Raw genomic sequence first — 20,248 nt, 5'->3', positions numbered from 1 at the left:
CAAACTAAGCAACTGGCAGAATAAAAGAAAGCCCAGAAGATATTGAGGGTAACTCATGTCATTTAGACCCTAAATGATGTTGGGGAAGACAGCAATGGTGGAAAAATATTTCTCAGATAAAAATGATCAACTTCCTGCTTGAAATCATATCACTCAGATTTTTTCTAATGTTTTTGAAACTATAATTAAACTTCTAGTAGCTATTAAACTTTTATTTTATGGTGGAGAATTCCAGAGACTGTTACTTTCCCCATGCATTTTTGGAAGTTGACTCTACTGCATTAATCTTGTGGGTCTGAGATCAATTTCCTGCCCATGACAGTTAGATTGTTTTGGTATTATGTCAGAAGTCAGTCCCTGCAGATTTGCAAAAGAGCCATTTTTTTTTGCTAAACAGAAGGAGTATTTGCACTGTCTTATGTAGATACTGTTTAATTAGGAGACATATATGATAATTTCCACAGGTATCAATTAACTAAAGCATTCTATTCAAAGCAGCAAACTACAATAAAACATATTTCAATAGCCCAGATTAATTTTAATATAAAATTATGATAGTTGAGGTTGAGAGGTAGTGGAGAATCTATTTATCTATGGTTATAAATTAAATGCTAGATTTATACTTGTGTTTTATATTAAAGTATTTATTTAGCACCTTCTGTGTATGAAGCACAGTGGCACCAGATCGCAGTGATGGACTTGCAGCTTGAAGTTGACAAAGATATAGTTTTCAGGTTGTGCTTATGCTATAGCTAAAGAATAATCACTAGTTAATAATATCTGTGGCAAATAGTAATGGAATAATAGGGGTCTCCAGAGGTTAACTAGTCCACCCATCTGTCTCTTAGCTGAACCAATACTTAACCATCCCACATGGCTGAGCATTTCTGTATCATTAAAGTGCTCTCATAGGGAAAAAGATTTCCCAGCCTTACACAGTTATTACACTAATGCATGCTCTCAGTACTTTCTTTGACCTAAAGTCTGCCATTAATGGAACTGTTAAGTAGCTTTACAAGCAAACCAGTCTTTATATAAAAATTTATATAAATATTAGAAATATCATATATATATAGTAAGTAGCTACCCATTGTGGAGAGAAAAGTGTTCCTCAATAGAAGTATGTATTTTTAAGACTTTGCTTTCATTGAAGTTTAGGATAGACATATGTCAGCTCTGGTTGGTGATGCTGAAAACAGTTCCTACTACTATAATTGTGTTTAATGAGTAGCTATTGATTTTTGCTTTAGGCTTAATTATTTCCTATGGCTTGCTTTACTTTTTAATAATTTTTTAAAAGAAATTTGCATAACTGATGCAAAAGCTATAAAAGAAACCCCCTTTTTTTTTTTCTCCTCAGTTACTTGGACATAGGAGAAATCAAGAAAAGACCAATGGAAGTTGTTAATTCACAGGTAATGCAAATAATATTTTGAAAGTCTAAATAAAAGTGCCATTTTTGCGTTTCTTATAGTGTGTCTTAGAGATTTGGATGGGCTTCTAATCATCAGAGATAAGTTGTCTAATGTATGTAAATGGGACATTCTATGTTTTCAAGCAAAGATAACCCTTTCTTTGGCTCATAAGCAGAAATGAAGAGACTGAGTAGGTGTCCTAAGACATGTGGCATTAGACACCACGTTTTCTTATTTTCCCATTATCTAGTTAGTGTTCTCTGGTTGAAATCCATAGGAGTTTTCCCTGTCAAGTGGGAAGAGATTCTGAGCGCTGTTAAACCAGTCTTTACCAAAAGTACATCCCCCGTCCTAACTTGCTTCTGATAGCCCAGTGTCTGAAATAGCCAGGATCACCAGGACTGCCCCTGAGCTTTCAAAGGAGCCAGTTGTACTTTCTGTGATGTCAGGAAAACACCTCCATTTTAATTTGCATTAAAGTTCACTTGAGCATGGTCACCAATGGCTTGCAAGAAGGTTGGAAACAAGTCTTGTGAAACAGATATTCAGAACACTCCATTCCACATAGTTTCTGAATCGCTAGTGGAATTTTCAGATACTCTGTAGGACATATTCTTTAGTTTGTGGATGAAAATGTAGATTAAAAACAAAGGTAAGGCAACAGCCTTAAATTCCCAGTGAGACAGAAAAAATTATAGTTAAACTCAGACTGGGACTCTGTTCACCAGCCCAGATTCCCCCTCTTCCCATTTTGACCCCACATAAAGAAGTGTTTCCAATGCGTGTGTTCTGCCAGTGAGGAAATGGCTGACAGAAAAAGGAGTTTTTCTCATCCTTAGTGCTGAGCCCCAGAGAGACCCTCAACTCTTGGCATTTCCTCTCACATCGTGTTTACGCCCAACAGGACCAAATAGGTCTCTCTAGAAAAAAACTACATAAGAAAAAATTCTAATGGTACAGTATTGTGAAGAAGGTAAGGTTAAATTCGTTATTCAAATAATTTGTGGAAAGAGGTGCTATTCCTAGACATTGTTTAAAATAATTGATATTTGTATTAGTGTTTTCAACTTTCAATGTGTGTCAAATTGATTATTCATGAAAGTGATAAGATTTATAGCTTAAAGTAGACAAAGGTATAAGTTTTTCAGGTTGTGCTTATGTTACAGCTAAAGAATGCTAAATATCTGTAGCAAGTAGTAAAACAGGACATTAGTGAATTAGTTCTGGATAGAATATTGTTTGAACGATACACAACTGTTTGAAGTAGGCTACCTTGCTTGAAATTGATGACTGAAGCTGAATTTCTGTGATAGAATTTGACATGTGTCCATTCCAAAAAATATAAGCATATATTTACTCTGGATTCCAGTGTCTTTGATGAAGACATTGTGCCTGGCAAAGTGCAACAGGTGTGTAATAAATTTTTGAATATACTTTTTTTTAAAGATTATCCACCACAAAAGAAGCATTCACAAGGACTCTAGTTAATTTAATTTGTTAATGGTTCTTCCACTTAGCGGTAGCTATTGTTTTCTCTTTACTTTGGGCCTGTGCATGAGCCACACGGTCAAGGTTCTGATTTATGAATGCACAGCTTACATGTGAAAAACCCACCCCTTATGTCCACCTGGAAGACTGCATCCCTTCTACTTTATTTCTTACTAGTGATTCCCTCCCCTTCTCCTTTCCTCTTATAGTGCAGACCTGCTGTAGCTTTTCATTTCTTTCAGTCCTTCCTCACAAAGCCTTCCAAAGAGGATAAAAAGAAAGAAGTAGAAGAAATTTGGGCATGCAAAGGATGTGGGAAGAGGTGGTGGGAAACTGTGTGTCCGTACTCTTCAGCACCCACCCAAGCCCCAGTGTCCCACCTGCTCCCTGGAGCCTTCTCTCTCACTCTTATCTGCCCCAAGCTTTCCTTTCAGTCTAGACAAGCAGTGTATTCACTTCCCTCACTTTGCCTTCCCAGTCTTGATCTTCAACACAGAGACCCTCCTCCCCAAAGTCCACACCATGGCCACACTAGAAACCTGCTTTGAGCAGCAGGAGCCCCTATTTTTGTTGCTGGAAAGGGAGAGTTTTGGCATCTCAAATGGGAACTCTGAATGCATCTCCTCCTAGAGACATCACTTTAACTGTTGGTTCTATAGTATTGTCGCTGTTGTTTTAGGTGGAACAGAAGTTAAAAAGCCTTTCGTGAGCTGCCCTGAGAACCTAACTATTGTGTGTGTAATTCTTACTGTGGAGAAATAATTCTCTCTTTTCCACAGCTGATTTACATCAAACTTTTAGAATTCAACAAGTTTCTAAGTTAGAGGACTATGTTCAAAATTTGAGAACAGACTTGATAGACACTAACTAGCCTTTCGCAAAAATTATAGATCGTATTTTCTTGATCTAAGATGGTGATTTCCTTTCAACATTCACGTCTGCTGAGAAAAGATTGCACACCTTGTTAACTACTCTTGGTGATTGCTGTTCTCTGGAGTAAGATAACAGCTTATTCTCAGTCACAGGGAAGGAGTCACAGAATTTTGAAATGAATTTAGAACATGAATACATAGACTCGGAGGGTTTAGAGTTGTTTCAGTGGGGGAGTTTCATTGCAGTAGTAGCACAATGTTTATTCAAAGATGCTTCAGGATGAAGACTAAGTAAAATTATTTATCCAAATTGGGGGCATTTCCCTCCAGTCTGAGGTAATTTCATACTGTTGGAATTTTCAGTGTTGGGTCTGCAGAATAAAAGCCACCACACCAGTGTACATTATTCAGTTATCCTAATTGCTTAAAACATATTAATTCTAATTATTCCTAGTACATGTTGCTGTAGAAGGACCTTTACAGTTCGATGGGCTTATACTCTCTACTCTAGTGTGTAGCATTGGGTCCTAGCTACTGTGTGATAGGAAATGCAGCCAATGAGTGCTGGGAGTTAGTGGCGTTCCTTCCCTCCTCCAGAGCACCCTCACACAAGTCCATAATACAATTTGGTTGCTTTTTAGATAGTTAAAATAATGTAGACACAGTGTTATCCACTTGCTGACCACAAGTCACGGTAACTAGCATGTGCGTGTCACCTTGACATTCAAAGTTCTTTTGTGGTTCCTGTCGTTGCCTTTCTGTTCCGTGAAGCTCGTCTTTGAAGAGACACTGAAAGAACAGCCAGTCCTCTTCCTCTTCCTCTTTGTGGCCCTATCAATGGGACAGAGAAAGGCAGAACTCTAATGGACCTCTTCCATTAGCCTGAGAGAAGCATGTGATCTTATTTGGCCAACACTCCTGGCAGCAGGAGGAAACGGGAGGGACGGGAAAAATCAAGAGGGAGAAGAAACACGAGATAGGGGTAAGAAAGATGAAAGGTGACTCAGGTGGTTTGCATGTGCTCCAAAGTTGGGCAGTGTTGGGGCTTAGAACAGACTTCCCTTGCCTCTCTACACACATCTTGCTTTTGCCAATATCCACATAAACAGATCTTGTAGACTCCCCTTGTACTCTTGCCTTTGCTCCTCGGTCATTTTGTATAGTTGTATTTTCATCTTTCTCCCCACTTTCCCTGTATCAGTGGTGGTTTTAATAAAGACGGTTTTCTCATCTTCTGACCTTGGGAGCTCCTCTCCTTATTTATGTCCTCCCTGTCCTCTCTTTGCTTCCTTCTCTCCTCCTCTCAGCCCAGTTTCAGATCTCGTTCTATGCTTCCATGAGCCAAGTCAATTCACCAGCTTCCCTCTTTGCCCTGTAACTTAAGCAGTCTTGGGAGTCCTCTGTCCTCATCACCAGAAACCTCTGACCTGCACATAAGGTATCTTTTCTCTTCCTTACAAGCCCGCACTGAGCTTTAATCTCTTGCTTTAACTGATTATGACTTTTACCTCCTTTCTTCTTGTTTTACCACCTTATCTGGTTTTCTTTGAGGTGGCTGGACACCTATGCTGTGCAGTACGGTAGGCAGAGTGCTGGCGAGCAAAAATGAACAAGACTTGCATAACCTCTCACCTCCAGGAATTTATAGTCTTGCTGAAAACGGATGTGTGAACATCTCTAGTACCACGTAATAAGTGATTCAATTTGGTAGGGACTCAATTCAGTTTGTGTTGAGCTATTTTTTTCAAGTGCTTTTGACTTTACGGTGTTGCAACAAAGCCATTTGTGAACTCGTCAAATGGAAGCTTCCTTCTTGTTTGACCTACACTTAAAGATCCTGCTGGTCATTCCCTTGGCTGATGTCTCATCCAAGCAGTGAATTCTTCAAATAATGACATTCTTAAATAGTTAGAGTGCAAAGTCTGTCTTACTGTGTAACAGCCTTTGGTACACATTATATACAGAGGGGACAAGCAGACAGCTTGGCTACAGAGCACTTATGATGTGCTGGGAACCGCATGTGCTAGGCACCAGGCATGGAATGAATACTTCACTGCTCTCATTCTTTCAGAGTCTAGGGGAGGAGACAGGGAAGTAAACCAAGAATATTATCCAGGGCACGTGTGCTGGGCTAGCCGTACGCTCAGAGGACTGAGGAAGGACAGATGGGATTAGGGTTGTGGTTTAGCCAGTTTAAAGTGGTTTTAAATATAATAGAATCTTTTATTTGTGGCCTGTTTCTCTTAGATTAGGATTTTGAGATGTCCCTTTCTACAAATTCATTAATGGGGGATTACTTAATACTTATATCTGTGAAAGAGTCAAAGCCTGTGTCTGACACAAAGAGTGAAAATCAACTTGATGGACACGAGAAAAAGGCAGCCTTGCCATTAGTCAGGCGTGGAGGATAGATATATAGCAAGCCAGCTGCAGCGTTAACAGAGAACATTGCTTCTCCCAAGGTCACGCAGCAGCTGTAAAATGCCATTAGGGCCCCTTGTTTAAGTGATTACCACTTTCTTACTGCTGATACCCCCAGCCCTGCTTTGCTGTTCCAATCTTTTCCTGGGGATCTTTAATTGCTAAACCACCCTGACCTCATAGCAACCCTTGTGAATCCTGACTTCTCCTAATCTCACCTTAAAAACTGCGGTCAATCGAGAACTGATCTCTGCTGCCATTACACCCTTCTCAGAATCCTTCAGTGACAACCAGAACCTTACAAAAGGTGATTCTTTCCTCCCTCTTTCTCAGTGTTATTCTGCAGTTTCTCCCAGAGCCATCCCTTGCTGCTCCAAGTGAATAAATCTGATTTTGTCGGACTACAGGTTTGTTCTTGTTCCTGGCGGTCTTGAGCTACTTAGGCTTTCACATATGCATCAGAACTGTCTCTTAGATTGTAAGTCTCCAGGAGGACTGCTAATTCTGTATAGTACCTAGCATTAATAGGCTGGTAATAGTTTTAATTCTCTATAGTTTTGAATGTTCCTTATCAGCCTGTTAAAGCAGGTGGCTACTTATCTCATGATGCCTGGTTATTCTCCATTTCACATATGAGGGGGGAGTCTCACACAGCCTAAAAGGCTTCACGGCCACTACCTGTTTAGATTTTGTTTTGGCGTAAAATTAGGTATAGTTAAACCTTTGTGTGATACTTTTATTGTCTCTCTAGTAAAATTTGGAGCTATATTAAATGCATGCTATTTACTCAGCAAGGATTTATTGTGTGGCTGCTATGTGCCAGGCTCTCTGCTTGTCACCTGGGAACCAAACAAACGTGGCCCCCTGTCCTCATGGAACTTACTACTCTTTCGCCTTCCTTGCCTGCTATGCCTCAATTTTACCTCTACCAACATGGATCTTTGTTAGAGAACTTGTAGATTTCTTTGGCTCAAGAGCTATATTTTGAGGGCTAGAGTTACAGTTTTTGAACTTTATTATAATAGTGGGTCAGGGAATAATGAATCTAACTTTTGAGGAGTAATAAACAATTGCTGGAAAATTAGTCCCATCTTCCTGGAGTTATATACACTTCAGCTGCTAATAACCTGCATAACAGCTGGGATTGTTCATTCCCTTATGATCAGGATAAAATTGGCTTGAACTTGCGTTACTTAGCCTTTGGGATGCCCAATATTCTTCCCAAGATTTCTGTGAATTTCTGCAGGCATTAGTGTCTCAAGTTCACCTCTTCTTCTGAGCTTCTGATTCCAAAGTATTAACTGAGTTTATGGACTGTCTTGTTCCCCTACAGGTTGTGTCTCTTTAAGCTCCTACCAACTCAGAGGTGAAATCCTTTCATTGATGTCCACCCAAACACCCTATTCACACAAGTTTCTGTGTGGTGCAATTTACTAATGGTTTGTAGAAATGGAGTAGGTTGTGTAGGTTATGTAGGAGTGTCAAGAACTCAAAACTTAATATCAGACTTCCTCATCTTAAAAATACCTTGGTCTTATATGCCAATTTAGGCTCCAGCCTTTGGCCTTGCTTCTTGACCTCTTCTGTCTTCTTCTCTTTCTCCCTATCTCTTCTCTGTTCTACCTCCACGTTCCTATTGATTTCTACTATAGAACAATTTAGAGCTTTGTTTTGTTTCCTTGAATCTTGCTAATCTATGTTCTTAGGTTCAGCAGAAAAGATAATTTTTAGCCTCTTCCTCACATTTATATATGTATTTTTAAGCTAACTAGGGTTAGCATTTATTTTCTCTTTTTTTTTGAGGAAGATTGTTGCTGAGCTAATATCTGTTGCCAGTCTTCCTCTTTTTGCTTGAGGAAGATGGTTGCTGAGCTAGCATCTATTTTATGTGGGATGCTGCCATAGCGTGGCTTGATAAGTGGTGCTAGGTCCACACCCAGGATCCAAACCTGCAAACCCTGGGCTGCTGAAGCGAGTGCACAAACCTAACCACTACACCACTGGGCCAGCCCCTAACATTTATAGTTTTAAAAAATCAAAGGTGTATTTCGCCTTCACCTTCTTTTATCTACTCTTCCTCATCTGCTGGTGGAGGTGCCAGTCATAAGTTCAATGATAGGCAAGATAAGAGCGCAGGTCAGACTTGCCTTCTTCTAAGAGATCCATCCATGAATACAGATTGGAGAAGTGCTGCCTTAAAAAGAAATCTGCAAATTAAAATCTGAAGTAAGACCCCAGTGAATGTCTTCCCAAGGAATGGAAGCCTCCTGGTTGGATGAGAGTTGTATTGAATCCTCTTGAATACACCTCCTTCATTTTAGATTTTCATATATAAAGAATTTGGATAAACTTTGTTTCTTCTTAGTGGGGTGGAGCACCCCAGGAGTACCTTGGAGAGGAAGAGAGAAAGGAGGAGAGTTTTTGAAACCTTAAAACTTTGCCTGGTCTGAAAAGTTTGTGGGAGTGTGGTTTGTACTTGATGTCAGTTACTCTGGTGAAAGTCTTTAAGGTTTTGAATATCACTATTAAAACTTCACAATTCAGTTTAATCGTTAGGCATAATCTCTAGCGAAACATACTGTGAGACTTGCTACTTAAAGCCTTTTGTTTGGGAATGTGATTCTGGACATTAAATTGGGTGTAATTATTAACCTTACTGCAGGAAGGCATGGGGCTATGTGGTTTTACTTACTAATCTTTAGCCTGGGAATTCTGCATTCAAAGGGGGAACTACTAAATAGTTAAACTCTTAAATATTTCTTTCTTTAACATGGGGAAAGATTTCCAGATTATGTTAGTCAGGTTTACTGATTTATTGAAGAATTAAAATCAAAGAGAATAAAACCCACTTTTGTGAGTTCTTCCAACAATAATTGAAGCCTCTCCCCAATCTTTTATTCTACCTTTCCCCCACCTCTCTAGTGTAACTGCTAAGTAAGAAGCACTCTTTTAAGCACAGCCAGTTCACATCAGTGCTCATAGTGATTCCAAGGGGACTATGACCTTGCCAGGGCTCTGTGAAGAGGGAGTTTTCTGCTAAAGAACAACTGGCTATTTCATTTTTCTTTTTCACTTTCTTGTTTCACCTTTTTCTCAGTATTGATCTGCTTGTATGTGTGTGTGCACGTATGTGTGTTTGAATAAGAATGAAAAGAAGAGAAATGTTTATGTCAACTTGGAAAATGAACAATACCTATTAATAACCCTAGTCAGCTCTGGTCAAAAGTTAAAAGGTTGGTGATTTTAGTTTGTCCATTAACATGTGTCATGGCATTTGTTCCATATATCTTGCATTCTCTATTTGGCATTTAGACATGATTTGTGGAAATTAAATGTCTGAAATCAAAAGGTATACAACTTAGAGCATATATAATTTTTTTATAGTAATAAGCTATTCTAAGCAAAGACAGAAATTTAATAAATAACCATTTAGAAAATAATGGTCAACCTTTTAAGAAAAAAATAGACCAAGTATATAATAAAATAGTTAAATTGCTAACTAAATATGTGTGTTTAAAAACACCACTGAATTGAAGTATTAAACTATTCTTAATAAGAAATTTCATTTAAGTCCATACTAAAATAAGGTCCCTTTGGTAACTCCAACAGCAGCACTACTGAACAGAGAAAAACTTATTGTTCTTATACTGCTTGGGATCAGAAACATGGAGGAGGAAATTTTAGGAATGCATAGTATGATTTAAAGTTCTGCCGAGATAGATCAAGCTCTTGGTTGATGGCTAATGTGCACCTACTAGAAAATCAATACTTTAGCTCACATTTTAGGTTAATTGTTAGAATAAGCTTATTGAGTTTTCTGGTAAAGTCAAAGGGACTATTCATGATAGAAGTATGGTTATTTCCATATGATAGGAATAATAGGAAAATGTGACTAAATAAATAGCAAAGTATAGCCAAGGAAGACAAATAAATTATTATCAACCATTTACTGAGTGCTGCTTTTGTAGGATTTCATATTTTCTCAAGAATATTTATTGAGAGCTTGCTGAATGCCAGGCAGTGGGCTAGATTCTAGCCATACAGATGTAAAAAGACACTTACCATGTGCCACTCAGAAATTACAATAAGGTAAGTGTTGTAGGAGGGCCCTGGAAAGAATTTTAATTGATAAGATACATGGAAAAGAATAAAAAGTTTGAAAAATAATACCAGAGATTGTTAATCCAAGAGAAGAAAATGGTTTATTTAGGTCTAGTTCATACTTGGCTTCAGTGCTTACAAAGAATATGCTGACTAGCTCTTCTCCATCACAGCTGGGTGCTACCCGGGGGAAACAAAATTAAGCTGTGGTGTGAAGGTTGAAGAATTTAGGTCATATCGAAAGAAAAAAATACTTTTTTAAATCAGTGAAGACTACTAAACACTTATTGAAAGAAAGTGTCTTATTCTTTTTCATCTATTTAAAAGTATAAATACATTCTTCTAACTTGCATATTTCAGTTGTATACCAAGATGGTGGAGATGAATTGAGATTGACTTAACTTTCAAAAAGCTCTCTAATCAAAGGTTTTGTGGGTTAGATTGCTGCCAGAGCCTTCCTGGGAAGCCCAGAAGGACCATTGCCCTGGTCATCACTCACCTTCATGGAAGAGGCGGTGTGTGGGAGAAAACTGCTCGAGTGACAGGCAGCGATCCATATTGGTACCTTCTGTCGTGATTTCTCAAGTTCCAGAGAGTTCTTCAATGTAAATAAGCATGTGGTGCTGTGATTTGCTGGCGCTTCGAGTCAGAATTTTAAAAAAGCAACAAAATTTAAAGCAACATCATGAAAGTAAAGGGTATGGAGAATATTCCTATTTTGGAGTTTGGTTTTTGGATTCAGAGCTGAAGATAGCCTAGCATCCTTGATAGATATGGCAACCATCCAAAGAGATATTTCAATTTTTTCCACACATTTTACGTCCAGAAAAGAAACCCGAGAGGGTGATGTGTTTAAGGGAAGTGAAACTCAGAGGAATCAGTAATAAGAAACAGGCATATAAAGTCGTCTGTGAGAATACATTCATTTTTGATTAAGATATAGAAACTTGTCAGTTTAAATTTTATTTCTCTTTAATTTAGAACAAATTGTGTGTGTGTGTGTGTGTGTGTGTGTGTTTGTGTGTGTGTGTGTGTGTGTGTTTGTGCTTAATCTTCGACACCCAGCTTGTGGAAACTTTGTTTCAAAGATCCAGAGTAGCTTTTCCTGCTGGAGTAGCATGGTGAGAACACAGTGCTAAAGAAGCCAAGGACTTGGGCTTGGACCCCATAGGCGGACTCTTAGTTTTGCTAGGTCCCTGGCCCCAGACTGTCCCCCAAACATCCAGCTGTCCTCTCAAGTGTGGTGTTACTTAAGGCATGGGCGAAAGTGTGTCTAATTCAGCTGACATCTATCACCGTATTGGAAAAACAACCGAAAAGGGCTGTATCTCGCAGGTAGTAGGCCACTAGTTGTATCTTTATGTGCAAAATAAAATATATTTCAGTGTACTTCAAAATGGATGCATGGGGGCATTTTTTAGAAATAGGGCTATTTATTTGCATTTGGTTGATTTCAGCATGAAGTATGAAGGTGCTGTGACTTCATGTCTCGCTTGGTTAACAATGAAAATTCCCATTTATCATTGTGAAAGACTCCTTTTTAAGCAGCCAGCCAGATCAAGCTCAGATGTCATCCCATGATTACATAGTTTGGATGTTTGGTTTGTTGAATTAAGGTTGATTTCAGCCTGCCTGTTAGCTGCGGGCAAAGCTCCAAGTGATGAGGGATTGCAGGAGAGAGAAAACTAAATTGAGTTGGGATATTTGCAGTGTCTAATGTTTAACCTGGAACATTTCTCTCTAGGAAATTTCTAATGGCAGTCTATGCTGCTTTGTGTTTTTTTCCCCACCTTCTAGCACTAAGTATTTTTGAATTTCAAAGATTTATGAACCTCCTTGCCCATCTTTGCTATTTTAAGTTATACAGCTTAATGTGACTGGGCTGCCAGCGTTAGGGAGTATTTATAAAACAAGTCACCTAATGTTACCCAAGGTACATTTCTAAATTATGTGCTAATTGATAAAACTCCACATTCACAGCCTGTTTTCCTAGAAGTGAACAGATAACTCAATTTCCAGTACTACTAATTTTGCATTAGCTACTATGGGATCTTCCACAGCTGAATAATAAAAGCTAGATTAAAAAAATGATTTGAGGGGCTGGCCTGGTGGCACAGTGGTTAAGTTTGCACCTTCCACTTCGGCAGCCCAGGGTTCACCGGTTCGGATCCCAGGTGCGGACATGGCACCGCTCATCAAGCCATGCTGTGGCAGGCATCCCACATACAAAGTAGAGGAAGATGGGCACGGATGTTAGCTCAGGGCCAGTCTTCCTCAGCAAAAAGAGGAGGATTGGTGGCAGATGTTAGCTCAGGACTGATCTTCCTCAAAAAAAAAAGAGAAAGATTTGAATATCAATTAAAAATTATATATATATTTTACTATAGAAAAGAGATTCTTTTAGTAAATCTTTTACAAATGTATAGCTTGTTTCTCATGAACCCTCAGTTGGCTGATATTTAATTTAGTCAAATAGTATATGAAAATTGGATTAAATTGTCTTTCCCCTAGCCGGTAATTCTCTTAATCAGATTGCTATTCCCTTGTGTTATTTCTGTTTCAATTATCTTATCAATAATATCGATTAACTTTGTTTGGCTCTTCTTACCTGTTCGTCTACCTAAACACGTATATATGGGTATGTATATAATGAAGTACAGGCCATATGATTTGTTGCTGGGAACTTTCAGCATTTTTACCTAGAGTCTCTTATTTATTCCTAAACTCTCTTCCCCTCCTCCACTTCCCTAATTACCTTGCTTATATATATATATATATATATCCATATTCAAATTGTAATTGTCCGTCTGTTTAGGAATTCTCTTTGCTCTGTCTTACAGTATCAAGTTAGTGGAGTTGCGTGCATCAAATTTGGTGTTGAGGAGAACTTGTCCAACACTTATTATAAATATATTCATTCATAGAAAACAATCTTGATCAGATGTCTGCGTTTTCATCTGTAGCAATGTCAGTTTAGCTTGTGTGTCCCGGATACCACGCGGTTACTCTGAGTATATGGACAGAACTATGAAATCATGATGGCAGTCTTCCAGTACTCCATCGAAGTGCTCCTAAAGGGCTGTAGAAGGTGGCTTTGTTGGCAGTGTCTGGAGAAGGGGAGTCTGGAGATGAACTGCGCTATGTCTCTGCTATTATTTTGGGCCTCCCTTCATGTGTGAGGGTTTGGAGCTCGAGGGAATGACACTAATCACAAATTTACGGCTCTTACTTTTTGGTAGTAAAAAAATAATATCACAAATTCTTCCATCAAAGAAATGCTTTGAGTACCTATTTATGTGGCAGGCATCATGCTAATTGGATTTACAATGATGAGGAGGCCAGACAAGGTCAAAGCCTTCGTGACTTGTTGTCTAATGGAGAAGACAGATCAGCAAGCAGCCATCATAGTGAAGCATGCTGCATGGGAGGGTACGGAGACACAGGGTGCTAGAAGGGCAGCTACCACAGGGCAGGGGACTCCTCAAAAGCTTCCTGGAAGAAGTGACATTTCAGTTGAGACCTAAAGGGGCTGAGTGGAAGTCAACCAGGCTGACAGAGTGAAGAAGAGCGTTCCAGGCAAAGGGAACAGGCTGTGTGAATGTCTGCAGATGAGAGAGCGTGTGGAACATTCGAAAAGCTTACGCAAGTTCTGTTTGGCTGAAGCATAGGATGGGGTTGGGATGGAAGGATGGTAGGGATGGAGATATGTGAGAAATGAGACTTGGGAAGTAACAAGGGACCAAGCCATCAAGGGGTTTTAAAAGGAGTTTGACTTTTTCCTAAAACCAATTGGAAGTTATTGGGTGGATTTCAGCAGGGAATTGACATGACCACTCTTGCTACCACAGCAAGGCTGGAGGCCAGGAGACCACTTATTGGAGATGAAAATGGTACTCATGATGGGAGAGGCTGTGCCGAAGGCAGAAGAATCAAATTCGAGAGATTGGACTTAGTGATGGGTTGGATACGTAGGGAATGAAAAGAGATAAGTTGGATGATTCTTGGATTTCTGGCCTGGACTACTGGATAGATGGTATTCCCCTTCACTGAGACAGGCAGAGCAGTTTGTAGCTTGTTTTTTTATAATAATGATCATCAGAAGTGTTAACTGTTTGAAGATAAAACCAACCCAAATGTTGCAAGATGTACAAACCCAGAATCCATTGTGAGTGTGGGGGTGTGTGGGTTATTTCTTTACTGTGTGCTTAGAAGTGTTCTAGGCACTTTACAAAGATTATCTAATTTAATCCTCACAGCAGCCTTATGAAGTTGGGATTGTTATCATTCCCATTTTACAGAGGAGGAAATTTCTGACTTGAGACATGGTCCTGCAGAGTTCTGTCAAGAGGGACTGTGTGTTAATATATTGTGCTTGTGCAGAGGGAAGCATTTCCTACTGAGTCAGCAGAATTTAATTGAAGATGATCATTCAGTATCTTTTTATTCTTGAGAGGACATTTGGAGGGTAAAGAGTTTCACTTATTTATTATACTGTAATTTAATGATAGGAAGGAGGAGATATATAAGGAAGGCTAAAAGTTGGGAAGTGAATCCAGAAAAGAGGCACAATTTTTAAAAAATGTCCTTAATATCTTTCTTGAACAAGTCACGAAGTCATCATTAATCACAAAATCATGCCTAGAGTTATTTTAGTTGTATTCTCAATTGACTTTTTTTTGCCTTTGCTATTATTCCCTGCAGGACAGGATATTTATGCTGAATGTTTCCAATACAGCACTTGAAATGGCTTTGGCATGTCTATTTATTAAAAGGCTCCCACAGGAAACCAAAAATATTTTTACATGGAAATTTACTACAGTGTGTGAAGAGATTAGAGAAAGAGATATTGAGCCAGGAACCATGAATGAATTTTTTTATTTTCATTGTGTTTATTGTCACTTGGTTTCTTTCGCTATTCTGACCAGATGTTTTGAGTAACATCTACCAAGTTATCAGGCAAACAAAGCAACTTGCAGGATTGGAGGAAGGGAACAAGGAAGGCATCATGTGTTGGAGACAAACTGCATTTTTTTTCCCCAGGATCTCAAGTTATAAGTCACTTGCTCTCTCTGGGCCTCCCTTTCTTTGTCTGAAATATGGAAATAATAATACCTTTTTTTTTTTGGCTGAGGAAGATTCATCCTGAGCTAGCATCTGTGGCCAATCTTTCTCTATTTTGTATGTGAGCTGCCACCACAGCATGGCCACTGAGGAGTGGTGTAGGTTCTTGCACACTGGAACCTGGGCTGCTGAAGTGGAGAGTGCTGAACTTAACCACTAGGCCACCAGGGCTCACCCAGTAATACCTTCTTTGACAAATTGTAGTAAAGATTAGAAACATGTAGATATATACTAAGCTCCTTAGCACTGTGCCTGATACATAATTAGGACTCAGTAAATGGAAATGATGCCACATTACTGCTGATGTTAATAAGGGCCATGTGAACAGAGTAGCTGGTAAGTGGAGTAAAACATCATAGTGGCTGCTTTTACAGGCTATAGCCAAAAGGAGAAAATGTAAATATAAGTGTTTGATCAAGTACAAAATCCTCTACAGAGACTAGGTGATACTTATCACTCCTTCTGATCAGAGTGACCAGAGAACAGATGTTTGATAAATGGTTGAGATTATTATTATATAAATACATGGAAAAGGAAATATATCAGTAAATAAAATAGCACACAATAAACTTCTTTGTGTGACTGAGTCTTGGAGTTGTTCTTCAAATATTGAGGGTTCACATAATTTCACAAAGACTCAGATATAGAGAGAATGAAAAATACACATGTGAATTAGCCAGGGTATTTTCAGGAGGCAAAAAGAAAATGTCTGTCTTGTTTTAGCAGAAAAGGAATTTTTGAAAATATATAAGATATACTTTAAACCGCTGATAGAGCTGGAGAACTAAGCTCAGAGAATGAACAGTTACTAGGGAGTTGAGGCAGCCAGACCTGGACCACGTTATGCCACGGGAGTAGGCCGTTAAAGACAATACTGCCACCACCACTGAACAGTGGAGATATTCAGTTTCTCAGACCACCGCCCCCAACTTTTCACAGTGGATGTTGCAAACACTACTCCTAGAAACTGGACTTTGTTGCTGTTGAGGTCACCAGCTTTACCTTTTCTGCTTTGTCACTGTACTGGTGTAAAAGCCCTGGGTGAGTCTGTTGGGCCAAGCAAAGGTCATGTTCTGATGGCTTCACCGCAGTCAGGCTGATAAAGTGAATATCAGCTTTTTTTAACCTTCTGTGGGTGATGGGAGGGATCTGCTTGCCTCTAAGCTTCGTGTAATGGGAATTCTATTCAAATAGAAAATGTGTTCAGATGCTGGAAAGCCAAAATATGACAAGTATTCCCTATACATCCTTTGATGGTTCAACAGCAACATATCTTTTGTTTCTGCCGAATTCAATGCTAATATTTCTATACCTCTGAAAATACACTCATCCTCTTCTTCTAATGGAGGTGACCCGCAGTCTCCTTAGTTACTGCATTCTGTTCCTAGTCAGGATCTCTGGGTGATGTCTGTTATTTTTCTAGTCCTACTGTTGTCCCATCTCAATATTTTGCAACCTATATACTAAATTATAAGTGTAACTGTTAATACCTCATGTAAATCAATAGGTTAAAGGGAGAGAGGGAAAAAAGGTTGTTAGCTATAGACATAATATCCAATATATATACACGATATCTCAAGAAAGGAACTAAAGGTATTTCTGCAGAGAATCATGAGTCTGGAGATAGTATTCATGATTTCCTTTTCTACTCTCCATTCCTCTTCTCTTCTTACCTTTAATTAGCGCTTCACATGCTTGGAATTCTCAACTGTGAGGTGGCCCAGATTTTTGTTCTGGAAGGAACTGAGCTCTTGATAGAGTTGTCTCTGTAGGATTTGGTGTCCCCCATTAACTTTATTATTTAAAAAAAAACCTTTGGGGGCTGGCCCCGTGGCCGAGTGGTTAAGTTCGTGCGCTCTGCTGCAGGAGGCCCAGTGTTTCGTCAGTTCGAATCCTGGGCGCGGACATGGCACCTCTCATCAAAACACGCTGAGGCAGCGTCCCACGTGCCACAGCTAGAAGGACCCACAACGAAGAATATACAACTATGTACCGGGGGGCTTTGGGAAGAAAAAGGAAAAAATAAAATCTTTAAAAAAAAAACAAAAACCTAAGAATTACATATTACATACAAAAGAGAAATTATACCTACAGTGTGTAAAACAATAAAATTAACATATGTGTGTTACATCCAGCTTAAGAAATAGAACAGAACAAATACAGTAAAAGCTCCTTGTGTCTCTCCTCAGTCCCATTTCCTGCTTCATCCCAGTGTGTAAACACTATCTTGAATTTTATGTCTCTCATCTCTTTGTCTTTATAGTTTTACTACATATATAATCCTAAACAATATATAGTTAAGTGTGGAACTTTATGCAAATGGGATCATACTCTTTGTATTCTTTTCAACCTGCCTTTTTGCTCAACATCATGTTTTGTATATTCATCCATGTTGTGAGGAGGTGTAGTTCTTTCATTCTCTTTGTGGTGTTGTATTCCATTTTATGAGTATAACACTATTTGTTCCTTCTCTAATTGATGATATTTGTGTTATTTCTAATCATCCCTCCCTCTTTCTTTTTTTGTATTACTATTGTGAATATTTTGCACATAACTCAGTTCCTAAGAGCAAGAGTTTCTCTCGAAGAGACACATTCCTAGGGATGGAAACAACATTCTACGGTGAGAATTTGTGTCTAAGAGCCAGTGTCTCCTCCTTCCTCAATGGGCTGAGTCTTTCACTCCCTCCAGGGCAGGTTTCCCTGGAGAGTGGTTGCAAATCTCATTGAAAAGACTTTGAGGAAGATTCAGAGTATTTATCTGCGATATTGTAGGATCCTTCAACAAGGGAACCAAGCCTTCTCTTCAATTTTGGAGGGCTGTCAGGTCTGATACTTGACTGTGGGGTTGTAACAACTGGTAGTTTAAGTGGGCCTCTATTTACAAGATCTGGAGATTTTTGTTATAAAAATCAAGTTGTGGGTTGTACAACTCTTTTAGTCTTAGAAATCCTCTGATCATTTAGTCTGCATCATAGGTCCTCACAGATCAGGTCATTGTGGTTACCACATTGACTGTGCTGCCACTTCCGGTTCCTGAGCCTGCCTTTTCTCTGGAGAATAAGTGCTACTTTTTCCTTCTGCCACCCCAGAATCCTGCCACCCCATGGAAACCGGAGAGCCCATTCCCAATGCAGTGTCTTCCACCAGCATGCCTGGTCTACAGAGAACAACTACACGAGCACTTGAAGGGTTGTTGGAGCAACATTGCTCATCAATGTTTTTCTTGAGGGCTGGTTGAAGGGAGTGTGTTTGGGATCCTCACTTGAGTCAGATAGATAAGAGATTGGTGGGTGGTGTGCTCATGAAAAATCTGCTCCAGGATTTCTATCTTCTTAAGTCTTTGGATCCCTTGTTGTTCACTAACTTCTGTAAAGGACCAGGCAGTTAATATCTTAGGCTTTACAGGCCATATAGTCACTGTTGTAACTGCTCAACTCTACTATTATAGAATGGAAGCAGCTGTTGACAATTTGTGAGTGAAGGAGTGTGGCTGTGTTCCAATAAAACTTTATTGGAAAACAGAAGACAGGCAGAATTTGGCACGTGGGCCATAGTTTGCCAACCTCTGCTCTGATTTATGTTGAAGAAAATTGGGCATCTTGATGTCATTTAATGAGGGCCGCCACTAAGTCCCAGTTTTAATCAACTAGCTAAGCAAAAATTTAGGGCTGTTCTTAGCTGCTCGAGATAGTGTACTGTGCCCAGAAGCTCTAGTAAATGCACCTGTAGTGATAAAAGAATACCTCATCCAGTGTTAAGTCTCAACTGAAGTCTTCAGTGAACGCATTACCAGGGACTGTGGAATTATTTAAAAAAAAATTCCGCTAAACATGCTTCAGAATTACTGTACCCCAAGTAGCAGTAACCATAAACTAGAAGCCAGTTTTGTTTGCAAGAGCTGTCTTCCCTTCTCTATACTTGGTTTCCCCTGTGTGTTCCTTCCAGAGAATGGTACCACTATCCATCCAGTTTTGAGGGTCAAAAACCTCCCTCATCCTCAGCGTTTAATTGATCACTCCTACCAATTATGACTCCTAAGTATCTGAAATTCATCCATTTCTCTCCACCTCTACCACTACTACCATATTAATTTAAACTACTGTCATATCTTGCCTAAGTTGCCTCAGTAGTCTCATATCAGATCTCCTTGCACCCACTCCACTTCTTTTGTGTTCTGTTTTCTATTTTATTCCAGCTAGGGTATGGAAACACAAATCTGATCCTGTATCATCGCGTTTAAAACTGTTCAGTGACTTCTGATTACGCATAGGGATAAATGCCTTAACTTAACCTACAAGGCCTTATGTTAATGTTTTTCAGACTTCAGGCCATGACCTTTTATTACATTGAAAATCAATTTAGTTGTGATAAATATATACAAAAATAAAATAGATGATATCAGATTGCACTATAGGTAGTGATGGTAAGTACTGTTTTGTGAAACTGTGATTTTGGTTAAGTGTGTATGTATGAATTAGGTTGCAATGCAAGATGTATTCCTTACTCTGAGCGATGGTCAATAAAAGTCTGAAAGATACTATCTTATGTGTTCTTGTGCCTTCATATCCTTCTGGTTCCACTCTTTCAACACTTCCTATTTTCTCCAATCTTGCGACTCCCCAACAAGAGGTAGAGTCTATTTTTCCTCCCCATGAACCTTAAAGGGACTTTGGACTGCCTAGAAGAAAGAATGTAGCAGAAGTGACGTTGCATGTCTACTGGCCTTCCTTTGGTCTGTGGTGTGCTCCATGCTACCTCTTATCTGAGGAACTTTGCACATCACTGTTCTCTGAGTTTGGAATATACTTTCCTATTCCTCCCTTTGCTT

General features: G+C 39.2%; 1 protein-coding gene across 2 annotated transcripts in view; it reads left to right on the top strand.

Annotated features, from left to right (window-relative positions):
- Positions 1-20,248, top strand: part of DCDC2 (doublecortin domain containing 2) — a 175,181-nt gene that overhangs the window by 3,932 nt on the left and 151,001 nt on the right. For both annotated transcript variants that reach the window (XM_001495171.5, XM_023624520.2), the window contains exon 3: positions 1,361-1,415. In XM_001495171.5, coding sequence (XP_001495221.1) covers positions 1,361-1,415 — 55 coding nt within the window. The remainder of the gene's footprint in view (positions 1-1,360; positions 1,416-20,248) is intronic.

The sequence above is a fragment of the Equus caballus genome, chromosome 20 (assembly GCF_041296265.1).
Source record: "Equus caballus isolate H_3958 breed thoroughbred chromosome 20, TB-T2T, whole genome shotgun sequence".
Lineage (NCBI taxonomy): Eukaryota > Metazoa > Chordata > Mammalia > Perissodactyla > Equidae > Equus > Equus caballus.
This window is presented reverse-complemented; position numbering and strand designations above follow the sequence as displayed.